The sequence below is a fragment of the Saccopteryx bilineata genome, chromosome 3 (assembly GCF_036850765.1).
Source record: "Saccopteryx bilineata isolate mSacBil1 chromosome 3, mSacBil1_pri_phased_curated, whole genome shotgun sequence".
Lineage (NCBI taxonomy): Eukaryota > Metazoa > Chordata > Mammalia > Chiroptera > Emballonuridae > Saccopteryx > Saccopteryx bilineata.
Window position 1 is genome coordinate 293,978,217 of NC_089492.1, and position 18,986 is coordinate 293,997,202.

Genomic DNA, 18,986 nt, shown 5'->3' on the forward strand with positions numbered 1-18,986 from the left:
CATTGAGGGTATTTGGTTGAAGTAATTGGTTGATGGTCATTGGTTAAATCCATGACTTTTTGTACTTTTTTTAGACATTTCTATATTTTACCTATTTTAATCAGCACTTCTGCGTTTATTACATAGAAATTATCTGTAAAGAAGAAAAAATTGTAATTTATATTTGTTTACCCTAAAGCTAAGGTGAGCAACTGTCCTCCTCCAGGGAGGACAGTTCTTTTTTTGTAATGACGTCCTCCCTTGAAAAGTGTCCTCCTACATGTCCTCCTTCTTGATATTGGAAGACTAATCTATAAATGTCCATAATTGACCCATGCAGAGTCAATCCATTGCGTGTGATGTGATGTATTTGTATTTAATGAGTACTTTGTTCTTACTGATTATTAAAAATTAATATCCATGTAAGAATAATTACATTATAAAATATTACAAATGTTTTTATTATGCATTTATCATATTGTAGTGTATTATTGTTGCAATGAATAAAATGTCTCTTTTATTTACAATGTTTGTTTTCTTCAATTAATTTTTATACTCCATTTTATTGTAAAAATGTTGGTCACCTTACTAAAGCGCAGTCTGTGCATCAAAGCAAGGAAAGAGCTTGATAACCGTGCTTTTTCCGGCCATTTTTTTGTTTGTACAGAGGCAGAGAGAGACAGAGAGAGCGAGAGAGGCACAGACAGATATCATGGGAGAGAAATGAGAAGCATCAGTTCTTTGTTGCAGGACTTTAGTTGTTCATTCCTTTCTTTCTCATATGTACCTTGACTGGAAGGCTATAGCGGGACAAATGACCCTTGCTCAAACCAGATGAGCCAGCACTCAAGCTGGCGACGTTGGGGTTTCAAACCTGTGTTCTCAGTGTCCCAGTCCAGCGCTCTATCCACTGTCCAACTGCCTGGTCAGGCATTCCGGCCATTTTCAAAACGTCATTTGGACAGGGACTTTTGAATTTCTCGGCAATAAACTTGGGGGAGTCCTGGCCTCAGCTGCAAGAAGAAAGAATGCCCGCCTTGGATTGCAGAAACTGCATTACCCAGAAGGCGCTGCGCCGTCGACCGCAGAGTACGCCAGAGAAGAACGAGCAAACGGTGTTTTCGCTCTTGCAAAGCGTTTAGGGGTGGGACTTCCGTGGTTCTTGCTCGTCTTTGGTGACTCTCAAGATCTGTCATAGATTCTGAAACGGTGAGTCGCGTTGGATACAGTGAGGAAGGAAAACGCTAGATTCAAGAATCGTAGTCCGTACCTGCACAAAGTGTGAGTCTCCTCTCGGAGGACCTGCACCAGGGCCTGACGGGACTGCCGTGCATTGAGCCACCTCCTCGCCCGTCGCACCCGCGCGCTCCGGACTCCGAAGAGTCGAAGGGCGATGGCGGCGGCTGCGCTGAGGCGCTCGGCCGAGGTGAGTGAGTGTGATGCTGAGCATATGAGTTTGTAAACCTTAGGCATAGTTAGTTTACTCACTTTTATTGTTTCAAAATGGCACTGGGCTGCCTCGTGTGTGGTGGCCCGCAGAGCAGGGCAGCTGATTGCAAATTGCGGGTTGCATTCCTCCCTGAGAAGCGCCATTGTTTTTGCTAATGTGTGCAGGAGGAGAGGGTTTTGCACCAGCAAGTTTTGAAAGAAAAGAACAGAAGAGGAAGAAAGATTCTGCCCCCACCACTGGAAGGTGCGGCAGGATTTTCTTTTCTCCCTGTGAGGAAGGAGGGGCCGGCCTCCTCTTACCTGAGAAGGAAGAAATGAATAAAATACAAAAGAAAGGACCCAGCAAAGGTAACCGAGTCAGGCAGTGATAAATCAGCTACATCCCATATTTCTCTCAAGGAGTGCTTAAGAGTCACTTACTACACAAAACAAGAATTGCACGATCTGTATTTAACTATGGCCAGTGATCTTGAAACCCTTTCCCCTTTATTGACGCCACCAAATCTTTCCCTGTCCTCTCCTTGAGTCCTGGGAAACCTTAAACAAAGAAATCACATGCCCATTGCTTAGATATTGTAAAAGTATATATATATAACCTGTGAGAAAGTCAACTTGGGGAGCCAGTGTTTTGGAGCTACAAGCTGTACCTCCTCTGAGTGACTGTTATCCGTGGGGTCACTTCCAGTTACACCTGATCCCTTGCCCTCTGCGGGGAAAGCAGGTTTCTGATTTTCCCTTGGCTTTCTCATGGTTTTCCTGTCTTGGGGAGACTCCAATAAACAGAATGGCCCACCATCCTCGGGCTCCACTTTTTCTTTACTGTGCACCTGAATTCAATGAGGAACTTGGATGTGAATTGTAAGGTATTTTTCCCGCCAAGAAGGAAGGAAGGGGCGTAGCCACCAAGTGTGGAATAGTAAAGGTTTTATTTATTGTAGTACAGAGCGTTTCTCCAATGAGATACTGGCCCAATAGATGGAGGTCAGGAAAATCGCGCATGGAGAGACTGTGTGGGCAAATTTAAAGGGGTCCTAGAGGGAAGTCGGGCTAATATGATGTAGCAAAATCTCACTGGCTGACAGTCGCTTTTTTCCCCAAGGACTCCTTGGAGGTTTTTTTTTGGCGCGATTGGTTGTGGGCAGTCCTAGCCAAAGTTCCCGGGTTCCTCACATGACCTTTCCCCGTTATCCACCGATCTTACATGAATGGTCACGATGGTGGCGGCACTTGACTTACAAGCAGTCAGTCATGTCTAGACTGGGAGGCAGATCCCTATACTTTTATTCTTAGGGTCCTTGGAACCACAGAAGGTTCACAACAGAGAGGAACACAGTTTTCAAGGTGTCTTAAATCTTGCTGAAAGAAGAATTAGCCTACAGTGGGGTGATGAGGACAGTGAGGCCCAGGAGTTGAATTCCTGTCCAAGGTCACAGAGTTGGGAAGAAGCAGCAGTGAGTACTGATGAAGTAGGATTTATTTAGCTGGCTTATCTGCATGACCCCAAAATAGACAACAAAACACGTGCTCCCTGAAGTTAGATTTCTTATATATTAGATACCTTTACAGCTTTAGCTTTCAGGTGACAAATGCCAGATTTCTATGACTTCTTTGTTTTAAGGTCTTCATGACTGTCATATTTTAGGGAGGGGAAGGAGAGAGGAGTACCGAGAGTCTGTCCTTGATAATCCTTTCATTCGTTCTTATTGGAGTTGCAATTTCATTTCCAGGAACTGATAACAAGCGAATTCCACACCCGTGGTTTGTTATTTTCTAGACTTTTCTGCCTGGCCTTGTTCACTTAGTCAAGAACATTGAAGTCACAGGCTGGAGTGTAGGATCCCAGACATTGCAGGCCCCACCATTCTTCTGCTTTATTCTGGTTTCTCCTTCCTCACCTCCAGACTGTTTTCTTGGTATTTTCTCAGTTCTTGGATGCAGAAATCAATGCAGTACCCCCAAGCCCTGTGTCCTGAATACAGGCTATAGGTGAAATGACTGTGCCCAGCATTTGGTGATAAATGTTGTAAAGTACCTGAACCTCAATTCCATGAGTTTACATAGAGGCACCAAGTCCAGATGAATTTTGAAGACTTTTATTAAAGGAGGAGATTTATTAAATATTCCGGCCGCATATGGCTGACATGGGGCAATTGCAAACCCAAATCATGTGCCCCAAATACATTTCAGGAGCTGTTAATATACCCCTGATCAAACCCAGGCGGGGGAGAGCATGACATCATGGCACCAGCTTACAACATTTGTTTATAGGACCTATAAAAACATTTCTACACATTAAAACTTATAAGGTATAACACAATAGCAGAAATGTTATTCCACATATTAAAAGATATTCCTAAATTTTCTAGTGTTCATTTGCCATTCCTTTGTTTAGAGATATATACATTAATTACACGCTTTCAAGAGGGGAGGAATAGTTTCCATGGCGCTAGGGGATAAAATGCCTGCAAATGGCTCATCAAATAAGAAAAGGTTTTTTTTTTTTAATCTCTCCCTTCCTAAACCTGGCTAGCTATTTACCTGCTTCCTCACAAGTGTGAGGGGAAGGATGGGAAACCAAATCTTCTTTCCCTCTTCATTTACAATACAATGCTATCGGCCATCCTGAGTTGGTGCCAATCACACAAGTATAGAAATTACATCTACAAAATCTCTCTGCACGCCTAGCCCAAATTAATAAAATGTTCTTTAAGCTTTCTAAACTATTAATATTAATTAATTCTGTAGTTTTTTGGTACATTACTACATTCCCCACTGGTTTTATATCTTGTGTCAAATCCTTGACTTAATTTACTGAAGAGCATGAAGCTGTTGTGTAGGAATATTAACTTATAACATGTAACAGATATTTAACAGACAGCATTAGTAGCAGTACAGTTTACTAAAGAAACAAATATTATTAATTAATTTCTTATAAATTGTACAAACCTTTTGCAACTTACATAAAATAATCAGCTTTTCTAACAATTTATATTTTTCAGAACTTTTCATTTTAAAACCTTAAACCTTTAGTGACAATTAAGCTGGCTTTCATTTTATCTTAGTTTGCCTCTCATGCAAAGTCTAATTAAAAATGGTGTCCTTAGTGAGTTTCTTCATACATTCGTCATACGTAGACCAACCAGCTTCCGGTTTGTGGTTGGAGTATGGCATGCCTTCTACCTTGGCAGCAGTGGGAGTGGTCAGGATAATGGTGTGTGGACCCGTCCATGTGGGAGTCATTCCTTGGGTGATGTACTGAATCACCTGGCAATGCTGGAAGCGCCTCTCGGACAGTCTTTTGAACAGCTTGCTGTGTGATCTGCAAACCCTGCAAGTACTTAAGGAATGGGTGGTCACATTTCCTTTACAATTTTAATTGCCCTGAACCCTTTGGTGCCTGTGGGCACGATGTAACTTCAAATTAGTTTCTAATTAATATTGAGTTCCTTTCTTACCAGCTTTGAGACTGTGGACACAAATGTAGGCCCAACACTGGAATGGGCAAGCTAAACCTGGAAAGAATACTATATAGTAACTTTCTAACAACTGTCACTATGTCCAGTTTTAGAAGGAAAAACCTTTATCTATTTTTCAATTATTCGATTAAAGTCTATTTCTAAATATTTACCTGGGAAATTTTTTTTCTCCGTGTTTCTTTTTGTGATTTTCTTATTTTTCTTAGTATTTACTTGGATACAAACTAAACACTCAGATATTATGTCTTCTGTAATAAATCCTAAGTAAGGCTTTTCTAATTATTCTTTCCTGTTGGTAAAATTTTTTTTATTTTTATTTTATTTATTCATTTTTAGAGAGGGGAGAGAGAGAGAGACAGAGAAGGAGAGGAGAGAGAGACAGAGGGGGGGGGAGCTGGAAGCATCAACTCCCATATGTGCCTTGACCAGGCAAGCCCACGGTTTCGAACCGGCGACCTCAGCATTTCCAGGTCGATGCTTTATCCACTGCACCACCACAGGTCAGGCGGTAAAATCTTTTTATAATTGGTTTCAAATAAAACTATCGCAATAAGGATCCCCAAACCCCACTGGTTTTGAGTGGCATCTTCCTGCTCATTTGTTTGAATTTCTATGTTCCGATTTTTAGGCAGACTGGAAAAATGTAAAATAAACAACCAAATAAAAAGTAACTAATGCTAACAAATACTATAACAAACATCTTAATACATACAGTAAAGTGACCATAACCTACTAGATTATTAAACAAAGTCTTAACCAATATAACAGGATTTAAAATAAAATAAAATTCTTACAGTCTTAAATGTCCTTAACATGTTATCGTAATTTTACTAAGTCTATGTTGAGACTATTATTGTTTCATATTATTTGCAAATGTAACCCAATTCTCACTTCAGTCTGAGAAATGTCACAAAGAGCAGGAGTCACATATATTCAGGAAAAGTTCAAAAGGCACTGGCACTGTGGTCACATTCCTGCACTGTAGCTAGAGTCTAATTCCCAATGATTATTGCTTCTAGCTGGAATTAGGAGCAGGTCCCAGCCTAGAATAGGTATGGGGCATTGAGACAAGAGAAATAAAGGAGATACTATACATTAAACAGAGTAACAGAAAATGAGACTTTTAATACCCACAATAGAGATCTTCGAGGGATAAATAAAACTCAAATATTAGACACGGTATAGTAAGTGACCCTTTTGTTTACAAGAAATGAGATCAGGCCCTGGCCGGTTGGCTCAGCGGTAGAGCGTCAGCCTGGCATGCGGGGGACCCGGGTTCGATTCCCGGCCAGGGCACATAAGGAGAAGCGCCCATTTGCTTCTCCACTCCCCCCTCCTTCCTCTCTGTCTCTCTCTTCCCCTCCCGCAGCCGAGGCTCCATTGGAGCAAAGATGACCCGGGCGCTGGGGATGGCTCCTTGGCCGCTGCCCCAGGTGCTAGAAGTGGCTCTGGTTGCGGCAGAGCGATGCCCCGGAGGAGCAGAGCATTGCCCCCTGGTGGGCAGAGCGTCGCCCCTGGTGGGTGTACGGGGTGGATCCTGGTCGGGCGCATGCGGGAGTCTGTCTGTACTCCCCGTTTCCAGCTTCAGAAAAATACAAAAAAAACAAAAAAAGAAATGAGATCAGTTTACCTGCTACTTGGAAGAAATAGCATAGGCTCGTTCATGGTGACGTGAGATGGGGTCTATGGCCCTGGGCACCTTTAACCTTCAGTGGCAAGTCCCAGCAGGCTGGCAAGGTCAGGTCACAGGTGGTTGGATTAGAACTGGAAGAGACTGAACCCTCCCTTAGAGAAGATAAAGGGCAACTTACCCTCTAGTGTCCCTTTTCCCCACATCAAAGGCATGTCCCTGGTGGGGGCCCGGAAGCCTGGCAGGCTTTAGCTCAATGACCTTTCTTTCCATTTTTGAATCAGGGCCCTGATGGAATCCTATGAAGCCCCTTCAGGGCATTGGAGCCTTTAAGGGCATATGCCAAGAGCTGGTATTTTCCTGATCTCTTTTGGGCTCTATTTGCCTTTTCTGTCTTTTTCTTGGTCATTATAGACCTTAAAAGCCATACTCAGAAGATATCGCTGAGGGGCTTGAGGGTCCTTTTCTGTCTATATAAACTTTTGGAAATACAAAAAACATCGTTATTCGTTGGATTAATTAAAGAAGGTAAAAGCTTGCAAGAGAAACACGTTTGGCGTCTCTTTTAGGATTTTAGAGTCTCTCCGCTACTGAATAACTCAATACATTAGCATTTAAAAGAAATTCTTAACAATACTGTTTTAAAGTGATAATAAACTTAACATTACATAAAAGGATATTATTGCCTGACCAGGCGGTGGCACAGTGGATAGAGCATCGGACTGGGATGCGGAGGATCCAGTTTCGAGACCCCTGAGATCTCCAGCTTGAGCGCAGGCTCATCTGGTTTGAGCAAAGCTCACCAGCTTGGAGCCAAGGTCGCTGGCTTGAGCAAGGGGTTACTCGGTCTGCTGTAGCCCCATGGTCAAGGCACATATGAGAACGCAATCAATGAACAACTAAGGTGTTGGTTGCAACGAAAAACTGATCATTGATGCTTTTCATCTCTCTCTCCGTTCCTGTCTGTCTATCCCTCTCTCTGACTCTGACTCTGTAAAAAAAATAAATAAATAAAAATTAAATTAAAAAGGATATTATTAGCAATTATTATATATTTCCTAATATTTAAACCAGGGGTCCCCAAACTATGGCCCGCGGGCCACATTCGGGCTTCTGAGGTCATTTATCTTGCCCCTGCTGTACTTCCCAAAAGGGCACCTCTTTCATTGGTGATCAGTGAGAGAAGCACAGGATGCATCCGCATTTTGTGCTCCTGGAGTACTGTATATGGCAGCGCCGCAAAGCGTGGCATCACTCACGTACAGTACTACTTGTGGTGACACGGGACACACGCGTCATAGCTCCGGAAGCGCGTCATATCACTTGTTACGGCTAGCAGTGACAAATATGGAACCAGACATTGACCATCTCATTAGCCAAAAGTAGGCCCATAGTTCCCATTGAAATACTGATCAGTTTGTTGATTTAAATTTACTTGTTCTTTATTTTAAATATTGTATTCCTGTTTTGTTTTTTTACTTTAAAATATGTGCAGTGTGCATAGGGATTTGCTCATATTTTTTTTTATAGTCCGGCCCTCCAACGGTTTGAGGGACATTGAACTGGCCCCCTGTGTAAAAAGTTTGGGGACCCCTGATCTAAACTAAGATTTTAATATTACAGGGCTATGAGACAGCAAATAAAAGGAATTAACAAATGGCCTTTGAAATAACATACAGATTTCTAACATGGAAAATACTTTTTTTTTTTTTTTTACAGAGACAGAGAGTCAGAGAGAGGGACAGACAGGAACGGAGAGAGATGAGAAGCATCAATTCTTTATTGCGACACCTTAGTTGTTCATTGATTGCTTTCTCATATATTCTTTGACCATGGGGCCACAGCAGACCTAGTAACCCCTTGCTCAAGCCAACAATCTTGGGTCCAAGCTAATGAGCTTTGCTCAAACCAGATGAGCTCGCGGTCAAGCTGGTGACTTCAGGGTCTTGAACCTGGGCCCTCTGCATCCCAGTCTGACGCTCTATCCACTGTGCCACTGCCTGGTCAGGCGAAAATACTTTTTCACATATCAATGGGGACAGTAAGTCATCACTCCTAACCCTGTGGTCAGAAAATTTATTAGTCAACAGAGCCAATTAAAATACAACAACTGAAATTCTTTTAAGGGCCAAAATTTAAATTTAAAATTATATAGGTAGGCACATTCCCTACTGAGGCAGCACCCACACATGGCACTCCGTTGGAGATCTATATCCAAGGGGGCAAAAGGCCTTATGTGGTCCACTAGCTGTTTACGAGTGGCAGATTGCTGACCAGGGTTCTTAGGAAAGGGGAAGAAGCAGAGGCATCCGGCAGGCCTGTCCCCTCTTGCACATTTCAAGGCTGGCTGAACCCTAGCCTTACCACGTGCAGGATGGCAGCGGCAGTGAGGCTCCGGGCTTTGTTCCAAGGTGGCACCTAACCTTCTCAGGACTCTCGTTCCCTCTTTCTCTGCTGCCAGTTTAGGGGCATGACTACCATGGGAGAGGTGGCGCAGACGGTGGGCCTTTGGACCCAGCATTTCCAAAAACTAAGCCAACTTTCATTCCCTTTCCCCCGGCAGCTGTCTAGCTTCATTTCTTACAACAAAACCAGCAAATTAAAATATAACTTTTACAAATTTACCTTTCTAACAGTGGGCTGATTTAGCCTACATAAGGTTTCCAATTTTTCTGCAATTCCCTGAAAATTATTTTAACAATTTTTACTCTTATAGCTAAAGTAGTGGGTCTCCCCCCGTGAATCCCATGCCTCTTAAATTAGATAATAATCATCCCACACGAAGGAACTGAGAGACTTGGAGAGAAGCCAACACCTGCCTCGGCCCTGTGGGAGAGTGTCGGAACCATTCTATAATTATTTTTCACCTGGCCCTGTTTTCTTGTACAACCCGAGGCAGGCTGACTCCTAGCCTAACCGAGCACCAGAGGTGGCAGCAGGGCTTTTCTCTTGGCACTCAGCCTTCTGCTCGCTGTTTGCTTTCTGCTGGGGTGCACTGTGGGGTCGTGGACAGGAGCACGGCCAGGTGGGGAGGGAGCATGCCTACATTTTGCCTCTCCAGGTGGTACCCCACCCCATCGTTCCACTCACTGGGCGTCCAGGCTCGGCTTTTCTCTCTTCTCTCACCCAGATCGCTTATTTGCCAGTCATTCCCCCAGAGGTTGGAGAAACACTTTCCTGGGCGTATTCCTTCTTGCAATATGCACATTGATTTTTTCCTAGCGGAGTTTTAATTCTTTCTCTCAAATCCCCTTTCTGTCCTTGATATGTCTGGCTGGACTAGGAAGACATAGCACCCTTTCTGTATTGAGCAAGCTTTTAGCCATTTTGGTGGATTCATTATTAAACTTAGCCATTGATCAATGTATGGAAACTGATCAGGGTGGCCTGGGTCCTTAGTTATGATGTTCCAAACGGCCCTTACTAGCTTGAGATTAAAAGTTCCGATTGCTGGCCATCCAATCCCAAAAGTGGGCCATTCTAATTCGCATTCTTACATTATTATCTAATGTAAGAGGCATGGGCCATTCTTCGCACAGAGAGTGCGAAGCCTTTTCTTGTACCATTTAATTCCGTATTCACGGTTGTCACCATAAGCTTGAAAGTTTTTAAAAAGACAACCTAAGTGGGTCTTCTGTGAATTGTGCCCTCCTGCCATATTTAGTAACTTGGGCCACCTCTTTACAATATTGAAACTTGTCCTGGGAAATCCAGGAATTAGCACACTAATAAAAAATCAAGAAAGATAAGATAGATAATTAACTAGCACCCAGAATAAGGGTGTTTGATTATAGAGGTATTAATTATTACATAAGACAAGGGAAGGAGCCAAAAGAAGAGAATAATTTCTCCAGGGGAGAAATCTAACTGGGCCTCTTAAAGCCAAAGATCCTGAATCCAAGAAAAAATATGTAGTGGAGCAGGGGATAGGGGTCCAAACCATGAAATGTTTTGAGAGATTTCTCGAAGGAACAAAGAAAATCTGCAGTATACACAAATCACCATTTAAGATTGCTTTTTCGTCAGAAACTTCCCATTTTTGACACAAAACTCAAGCCAGGCCTTAAAAACAGACACATGTAAACATTAAACAAAGACTTTACATAAATAAATAATGAGCACACTTTATTTCAATTAAATTTTCTGACAGACAAAGCTTCATAGACGAGGGAAGATTTCCCTAGTGTCCTTTTAGGTGCACGCAGGCCGCGTCCCTTACATATTAATGCACTTAGGGGGTTTTCTTGGACAGAAACATTAAAAACAAAGACTAAGATCTCGATAAACACAAAGATGTCCCTGAAAGTTCTGAGTCAAAACTGATCAGCTCAGTATCAACTCAGTCCCTACTCAGGTTTCTCCTGAGAGCACCCCAAATGTGGCACCACCAAATGTTCCCACTAATGTCTTTTACTGAGAGCACAAGAGGATACCTCTAGAATTTCTGGGCAGGATAAAGTCCCCACTAATGTCCCTCTAGAGTATGAGCAGATATCCCCGAGAGTCTGAGGCAGGACCTAATCCCCACTAATCATCCTTCCAGAGTATAACCAGACGTCTCTCAGAAAAGCCTGAGGCAGAACCCAAAACTCTCCACTGACATCTCGGTTTTGGAGAGTCCAATCCAGACAGACAGACTAGGTCCAAAGAGCAAAGTAGCTCTTAAGGCCCTACCTACACACCGGAGTTCCACATCTCTGAAGTTACAAATCAGCAAAGCCACAAATCTACCTTACATACAACCTACTCCCAAACAAATTCAATAAAGCTTTACCTACCTCCTTGATTTCTCTTCCAAATTGTCGAATTTGGAAACTGGGAGGTGTCTACCAAAGAACTGTCCGGACCCACAGAAAAACCAAGAGCACTAAAAACATCTCAGGTGGCGTGCCTCTCCTCAAGATTCAAGCAGGGTTGGACAACTCCCCAGAGAGACCAGCTGATTCCGGGTGTCTTTACTGGGTGACACAAAACATCACGGCCCTGCATTGGCTGCCAAATGTAAAGTACAGGTACCTCAATTCTGCAGGTTTACGTACAGACACCAAGTTCAGATGACTTTTTTTTTCTTTCTTTTTTTTTTTTTTTTTTACAGGGACAAAGAGAGAGTCAGAGAGAAGGATAGATAGGGACAGACAGACTGGAACAGAGAGATGAGAAGCATCAATCATCAGTTTTTCGCTGCGACGCATTAGTTTTTCACTGATTCCTTTCTCATATGTGCCCCGAACACGGGCCTTCAGCAGACCAAGTAACTCCTTGCTTGAGCCAGCGACCTTGGGTCCAAGCTGGCGAGCCCTTTCCTCAAGCCAGATGAGCTCGCGCTCAAGCTGGTGACTTCGGGGTCTCGAACCTGGGTCCTCCTCATCCCAGTCTGACGCTCTATCCACTGCGCCACTGCCTGGTCAGGCCAGATGAATTTTCAAGAGTTTTATTAAAGGAGGAGATTTATTAAATATGCCGACTACATATGGCTGACATGGGGCAATTGCAGACCCAAATCATGAGCCCCAAAAATATTTCAGAGGCTGTTTATATACCCTTGATCACACACGGGTGGGGGAGAGCATCACATCATGGCACTAGCTTACAACATTAGTTTATAGGACCTATAAAAACATTTCTACACCTTAAAACTTGTAACACAATAGTAAAAATGTTATTTCACATTTAAAAGATATTCCTAAATTTTCTAGTATTCATTTGCGATTTTTTTTGTTTAGATATATATACATTAATTACACACTTTCAGGAGGGGAAGAGTAGTTTCCATGGCACTAGGGGATAAAATGCCTGCAAATGGCTCATCAAATAAGAAAAGGTTTTTTTCAATCTCTCCCTTCCTAAACCTGGCTAGATATTTACCTGCTTCCTCACAGGTGTGAGGGGAAGGATGGCAATCCAAATCCCCTTTCCCTCTTCATTTACAATACAATGCTATTGGCCATCCTGACTTGGTGCCAATCACACAAGTATAAAAATTACATCTACAAAATCTCTCTGCATGCCTAGCCCAAATTAATAAAATGTTCTTTAAGCTTCCTAAACTATTAATATTAATTCTGTAGCTTTTTGGTACCTTACTACAATGTAAACAGATATAGAAGGTTAACCCAGGGATAGTCATCAGCTTGTCAAAATGCTTGTAGATGCCACTGAGTTGAGAACAGGTAACACATGTTTCCATTCTTCGTGTTCAAAACAAAGAGCAGGGAACTCTAGATTAAGACCTGTAAAATGGCAGAGTGATTTTGTTGGCATCTACAATATTATGGAGATAATGGAGCATTTGCATAGGATAAAGGAGGTCTCATAGATTTAACAGGCTCTATGTGGCTGTGCGGTGAAGAATACATAATGCAGTTAAGTGAGGTGTCAGGAGCTCAGGAGAAGGCATGTGCTATAACCGTAGTAGTGCTGATGGACCAGCGTTGTTGTCATGGTTCATTTATTTTGTTTTGTGACGGAGACAGAGAGAGGGACAGATAGGGTCAGACAGACTGGAAGAGGGAGAGATGAGAAGCATCAATTCTTTGTAGCCTGACCTGTGGTGGCACAGTGGATAAAGCGTCGACCTGGAAATGCTGAGGTCACTGGTTTGAAACCCTGGGCTTGCCTGGTCAGGGCACATATGGGAGTTGATGCTTCCAGCTCCTCCCCACCTTCTCTCTCTGTCTCTCTCTCCTCTCTCTCTCCCTCTCTGTCTCTCTCTCTCCCTTTCTCTCTGCTCTCTAAAATGAATTAAAAAAAAATTCTTTGTTGCGGTACCTTAGTTGTTCATTGATTGCTTTTACATATGTGCCTGGACCCGGGCTATGGAAGGGGGCTACAGCAGAGCGAGTGTGACTACTTGCTTACGCCAGTGACCTTGGAGTCAAGCCTTCAACCATGGGGTTATGTTTATGATCTCGCAACCAACCCAGCGACCCGTGCTCAAGCCAGTGACCTTGGGGTTTCAATCCTGGGTCCTCTGCATCCTAGTCCAGCTCTCTGTCCATTGCAGCACTGCCTGGTCATTTCCATGGTTCATTTTGTTAAAAGCAGGGCACAGTAGAATTTTAGACACTGCAACTGAGGGAGAGAAAGGGAAGAGTGGGGAACAACCCAGAGATTTTTGTTCTGGCAGCTAAAGCAATGGATGCTCCATCAGCTGCTGGGTAAAAAGTAGGTTAATTTTCTTTGGAAATATCAGAAGTGTTTTCCTGGCTGTTGTAAGAGTCTGAGAAGGTGTCAAGTGGGAAACTGGGCACACGGGTCCACAAATCTGGTAAGGGATACAGGATGGAGATGTGCAAAAGCTGTGTTTTTTTGTGTAACAGGATGGAGTTGAGGTAGACATTCAGGAGGGAGTTCATATTTTTGGTAAAATAATCACAAAAACTTAGTGGTTTGTTGTCTTGTCACCTGATTAGGGGTGCTCATCCTCACAAGCAGAGGTGAGGAAGAGAAGTGATAGTGGCGTCCGAGTGGAGAGAGTGTGATTCCCCCAGGTGCTCAAGGCTAGATGGGATAAGAGACATTGGTGGCTGTAGAGGTCAAGGGGTATATGAGATGAGATGATACTGAGGGCAGGATCGTGCTTCACAGGAATTTTACCTTGTGCTTTCCTGGGCTCTGGTGGTTTCTTGCCTTTCATGTGGCTAAGGTCATAAGCAAATATGGTCATGTTTAAGTGGCATTTTGCCAGTTAATGAAGGCCATGTCCTTGATTTTGTTAAGCCAAGTTTTAGTGGTGAGAAGAGGGTTGTGGATTGTGAAGGGACAGTACATAAACTGCAGAGTGGAAAGGGGTCATTTCTTTATGAAATTTCCATTGGTATCTGGGTGACAAATACTGTACCAGTGATCAAAAGGAGACAAGGAGGACATCAGAGCCTCATTTAGGGTTTGTTCTAGGTTTGGGATCCCTTAGACCGCTTCAGTGTTTCAGAATCCTGCTTGAGTACATTAAGCGCTCTCTGGATACCATATATGAAATTTATGGGTGAGTTCACAGAGATCCGTGCTATATAGAGCAGGTAGGTGGCAGAGCTGGAAGGGACTTTAGTTTCAAATATGTGAAGGAGGTAGAGGTTACACAATGGTGTGTATAGCTAGAGCATGTCTGAGAGCCTGGTGTAAGAATTTAAGAATGGAGTGAGGGTGTTGTATTGAGTAGGACACTTGAATCCATATTAACATAACAAATTTAAAAATTTAGTTAAAACAAAACAACAACAAAAAGCAAAAAGAATTTAAGAATGAAGCATAACCCACGTTTGGCTGTGGAATGGAGGCATAATGTGGGATTCTCAGTGGAATTCCTCGCAGGAAGGATGAGGGCCTGCAGGCATGGCCCTGAGATTAGATCAGTAGTTTTCAACTTTTTACACTTGGGGAATGGTGAAAATAGAATTATTGCTAATGCAGAAATCATCCTGATCATAAGCTAATTCGACTAATATCATTGTACCTGTAATATTTCTATAACATCAGGGTGATTAACTTTCTCATGGACCAATCTGAAATTCCTAGTGAATCAATTCACAAACCAGCTGTTGAAAGACACTGGTTGGGTCTCATTTACCTGCCGTCCCTCTTAGCGCAGCTATTGTTGCTGAGGGCAATAAGATTCAGTAACCAGATTGGGCTGTCTCTGAACTGGAGAGCCCTGGAGGGAACTGTGTATGAACAAGGTGTGTAAGGAGTAGGATTGTGGGTACTCAGAAATACTTTTATAATTTTATTTGTATTAATTCCTACAGGTTGGTGTGACTTTCGGAGATATTGCCCTGTACTTCTCCAGGAAGGAATGGTGCCTTCTTAATGAGGCTCAGAGACGCCTGTACCTGGATGTGATGCTGGAGAACTTTGAGCTTATGTCCTCGCTGGGTAAAAGCCTCACTGTCTTCAATGAGGTGGACTAGGATTTGCATTTCCCTGTGCCTTCTAGTCACTAGAGTATGCATGTGTTCACATGTGCACTATGGACACTACTTGCTTTTGCAATTTTCTGGGTACTTGCTGTCCTTGGTAGGGCTTATTTGTTGGAACTTCCCTCTTCTCTTCCTGCAGCGCCAACACCTGATGTACTGAACTCTTATATTGATGTTTACATCGTGTGGCCTAATATAATTTTTATGAGTTTGAGCACAGATTACTCCAGCAGAAAAAGTTCTCCAAAAAGCCTTTTGTGGAAGAAAAAGTAGTGAATCTAGCCTTTATTTCTGTCTGATTGTCTGCTGGCATCTTTCCTTGGTGAGGTCTCCACTACTGACTGACTTTTGGGGCTGAGTAATAAGCAACTACCATTTCTTCAGAGTTTAACTTACATTTATTGGAAATCATCCTATAGAATAATGCCTAACTGACAGATGTTCATTTATGTTGAGAAATCTTTTCTATAAGATCAACATGTAATTCACCAGCATTTTCTTTTGTTCAGGTTGCTGCTGTGGAGCAGAGGATGTGGAGGCTCCCACTGAACAGAATGCTTCTGAAAGGATATCACAGGCAAAGGATCCTAATGTGGCTTTGTCTTCCCAGAAGAACCACCCCTGTGAGAGGTGTGGCCTCGTCTTGACAGATATTTTCAACTTGGTTGAGCAGCAGGGATCACAGTTGTTGAAATGTGGCGCATGTGGAGAACTATTTTATTTCAGTACAAAGTGTCAGCACATTGAGGATCAGTACATGAAAAAGAAGTGTTTTGAAAGACATGTGAGAAGTTTCTCATTTGCAAAAGACCACAATTTCAGTGTGTCCGAGATGTTCTCTACTTTTCATGAGGTAGGGTTGAACATCCTTACTGAATCCAGACATGTCCAACAACATGCTACACATACCAGAGATAGAGCAGATGAAACCTCAGGGTCTCAGGTAACTTTGCATACCAGAAAAAATTATCATCAGAAAGTTCACACAGGAGAAAGACTGTATGAGTGCAGTGAATGTGGTAAATCATTTTCCAGTAGCAATGGATTTCGTTATCATCAGAGAGTTCACACAGGAGAAAGACCGTATCAGTGCAATGAATGTGGTAAATCTTTTTCCAGTAGCAGTGGATTTCGTTATCATCAGAGAGTTCACACTGGTGAAAGGCCTTATAAATGCAGTGAATGTGGGAAATCTTTTTCCAGTTGCAGTAACCTTCGAGATCATCAGAGTACTCACAGAGAAGAAAGGCCCTATGAGTGCAGTGAATGTAGGAAAACCTTTACCACAAAAAATTATTTAGATCGTCATCAGAGAATTCACAGTAGAGAAAAGCCAAATAAGTGCAGTGAATGTGGGAAATCTTTTTCCAGTTGCAGTAACCTTCGAAATCATCAGAGTACTCACAGAGAAGAAAGGCCCTATGAATGCAGTGAATGTAGGAAAACCTTTACCACAAAAACTTATTTAGATCGTCATCAGAGAATTCACGGTAGAGAAAAGCCTTATACGTGCAGTGAATGTGGAAAATCTTTTTTCAGTATCAGTAGCCATCAATATCATCAAAGTACTCACACAGGAGAAAGGCCCTATGAGTGCAGTGAATGTAGGAAAACCTTTACCACAAAATCTTATTTACATCGTCATCACAGAGTTCACAGGAGACAAAGGCCTTTTGAGTGCAGTGAGTGTGGGAAATCCTTTTCCCGTAGAAGTAGCTTTTGTTATCATCAGAGAGTTCACACTGGAGAAAGGCCTTTTGAGTGCAATCAGTGTGGGAAATCTTTTATCCTCCACTCTCAGCTTCGTGATCATCAGAAAATTCACACTGGAGAAAGGCCGTATAAGTGCAGTGAATGTGGGAAATCTTTTTCCAATAGCCCTGCCTTTCGTTATCATCAGAAAGTTCATACTGGAGAAAGGCCTTTTGAGTGCTCTGAATGTGGGAAATCTTTTATCATCCACTCTCACCTTCGTTATCATCAGAGAATTCACACTGGAGAAAGGCCTTATGAGTGCAGTGAATGTAGGAAATCCTTTATCAAGAAAAGTGATTTCCATCAACATCAGAGAGTTCACACTAAAGAAAGCCCTTATAAGTGCTCTGAATGTGGGAAATCTTATTTCTGTATCTCCAACTTCCATTATCATCAGAGAGTTCACAGTGGAGAAAGGCCTTATAAGTGCAGCGAGTGTGGGAAATCTTATTTCTGTAGCTCTAACCTTATTTATCACAAGAGAATTCACACTGGAGAAAGACCTTTTGAGTGCGGTGAATGTGGGAAATCCTTTATCATCCATTCTCAACTTCGTTATCATCAAAGAGTTCACACTAAATAAAGGCATTATCAGTGCAGTGTATGTGGAAAATCTTTTTCTATCAACTCTCACCTGTGTAAGCACATGAAAGTTTACATTAGAGGACAATCTTAGAAGTATGAGAAATGTAGTTTTTTGGTTTTGTTTTTTTTTTGTATTTTTCTGAAGCTGGAAACGGGGAGAGACAGACAGACTCCCGCATGCACCCGACCGGGATCCACCTGGCACGCCCACCAGGGGCAACGCTCTGCCCACCAGGGGGCAATGCTCTGCCCCTCTGGGGCGTCGCTCTGTCGCGACCAGAGGCCAAGGAGCCATCCCCAGCGGGCCATCTTTGCTCCAATGGAGCCCTTGCTGCGGGAGGGGAAGAGAGAGACAGAGAGAAAGGAGCGGGGGTGGAGAAGCAAATGGGCACTTCTCCTATGTGCCCTGGCCAGGAATCGAACCTGGGTCCCCTGCACACCAGGCCGACGCTCTACCGCTGAGCCAACCGGCCAGGGCCGAGAAATGTAGTTTTTTTGAAAGTGTTAACAACTGTGTAGGTAACTGAGGTGCCATTATTTTTATTTTGTGCACCCAAATTTTAATTGTATGGAGATATTTTATAAGTTTTACTTAGGTGGGAAGTATGTGTGTACTTTCTAAGGTGTACTTTCTAAGGTGTCCAGGACTCTTTCCAGGTTTATGTCTTCAAATTTCTGTGGCCAAAGATAGTTCACCTGTACCATCTAGCAGGTGTCCACTGTTTACATCAGCCACCATCATAATACCCTTAGAGAAGCTGATTCTTTTCTCTGATTTGTAGGAAGAAATGATGAATATAGTGTGTGCTGTTAGGGGGTCACCATTACTTTAACTCTGACTAGTTGTGACATGGACCTGACTCAGTATTGACCTCAGAAAACACCATCTGTGTTCAGCTGATAGCTTGTAGACAAACTGACTTTTCAGGAATCTCGTTTCCCTAAAAACTTGTAATGAACATTTTCCATATTGATGTCACCAATGCAAGAAATGCCAGAGCCATGTCTCATTGGCTTGTAAAGTAATGAATGCCCATTTGTTTACTTATCTTTAATTGAATGTTTTATTTATATGTCATTAAGAATATATCAGATTTTGGCTCTAGAGGCATGAAGAGGTCAAGAACTTTTACAGGGGTCTCAAAATTTCCCTGCCTTCGAAGACATAGTGTGGTGCTGAAATCAGGTTTTGCCAAA

General features: G+C 42.7%; 1 protein-coding gene across 1 annotated transcript; it reads left to right on the forward strand.

Moving 5' to 3' along the window:
• The first annotated feature begins 1,131 nt into the window (after nucleotides 1-1,131).
• LOC136331773 (zinc finger protein 418-like) lies at nucleotides 1,132-17,956 on the forward strand. The gene is made up of 3 exons (XM_066270792.1): nucleotides 1,132-1,405; nucleotides 15,279-15,405; nucleotides 15,959-17,956. Exons 1-3 carry the CDS (start codon nucleotides 1,373-1,375, stop codon nucleotides 17,785-17,787), a joined length of 1,989 nt encoding a protein of 662 aa, XP_066126889.1. The 5' UTR covers nucleotides 1,132-1,372; the 3' UTR covers nucleotides 17,788-17,956.
• The last annotated feature ends 1,030 nt before the right edge of the window (nucleotides 17,957-18,986 follow it).

Excerpts from the sequence above, each read along its gene's own strand:
- LOC136331773 (XM_066270792.1), top strand. The coding sequence starts at position 1,373 with ATGGCGGCGGCTGCGCTGAGGCGCTCGGCCGAG. Across the intron at positions 1,406-15,278 it reads CGCTGAGGCGCTCGGCCGAG|GTTGGTGTGACTTTCGGAGA; the intron begins GTGAGTGAGTGT and ends TAATTCCTACAG. Across the intron at positions 15,406-15,958 it reads TGAGCTTATGTCCTCGCTGG|GTTGCTGCTGTGGAGCAGAG; the intron begins GTAAAAGCCTCA and ends TCTTTTGTTCAG.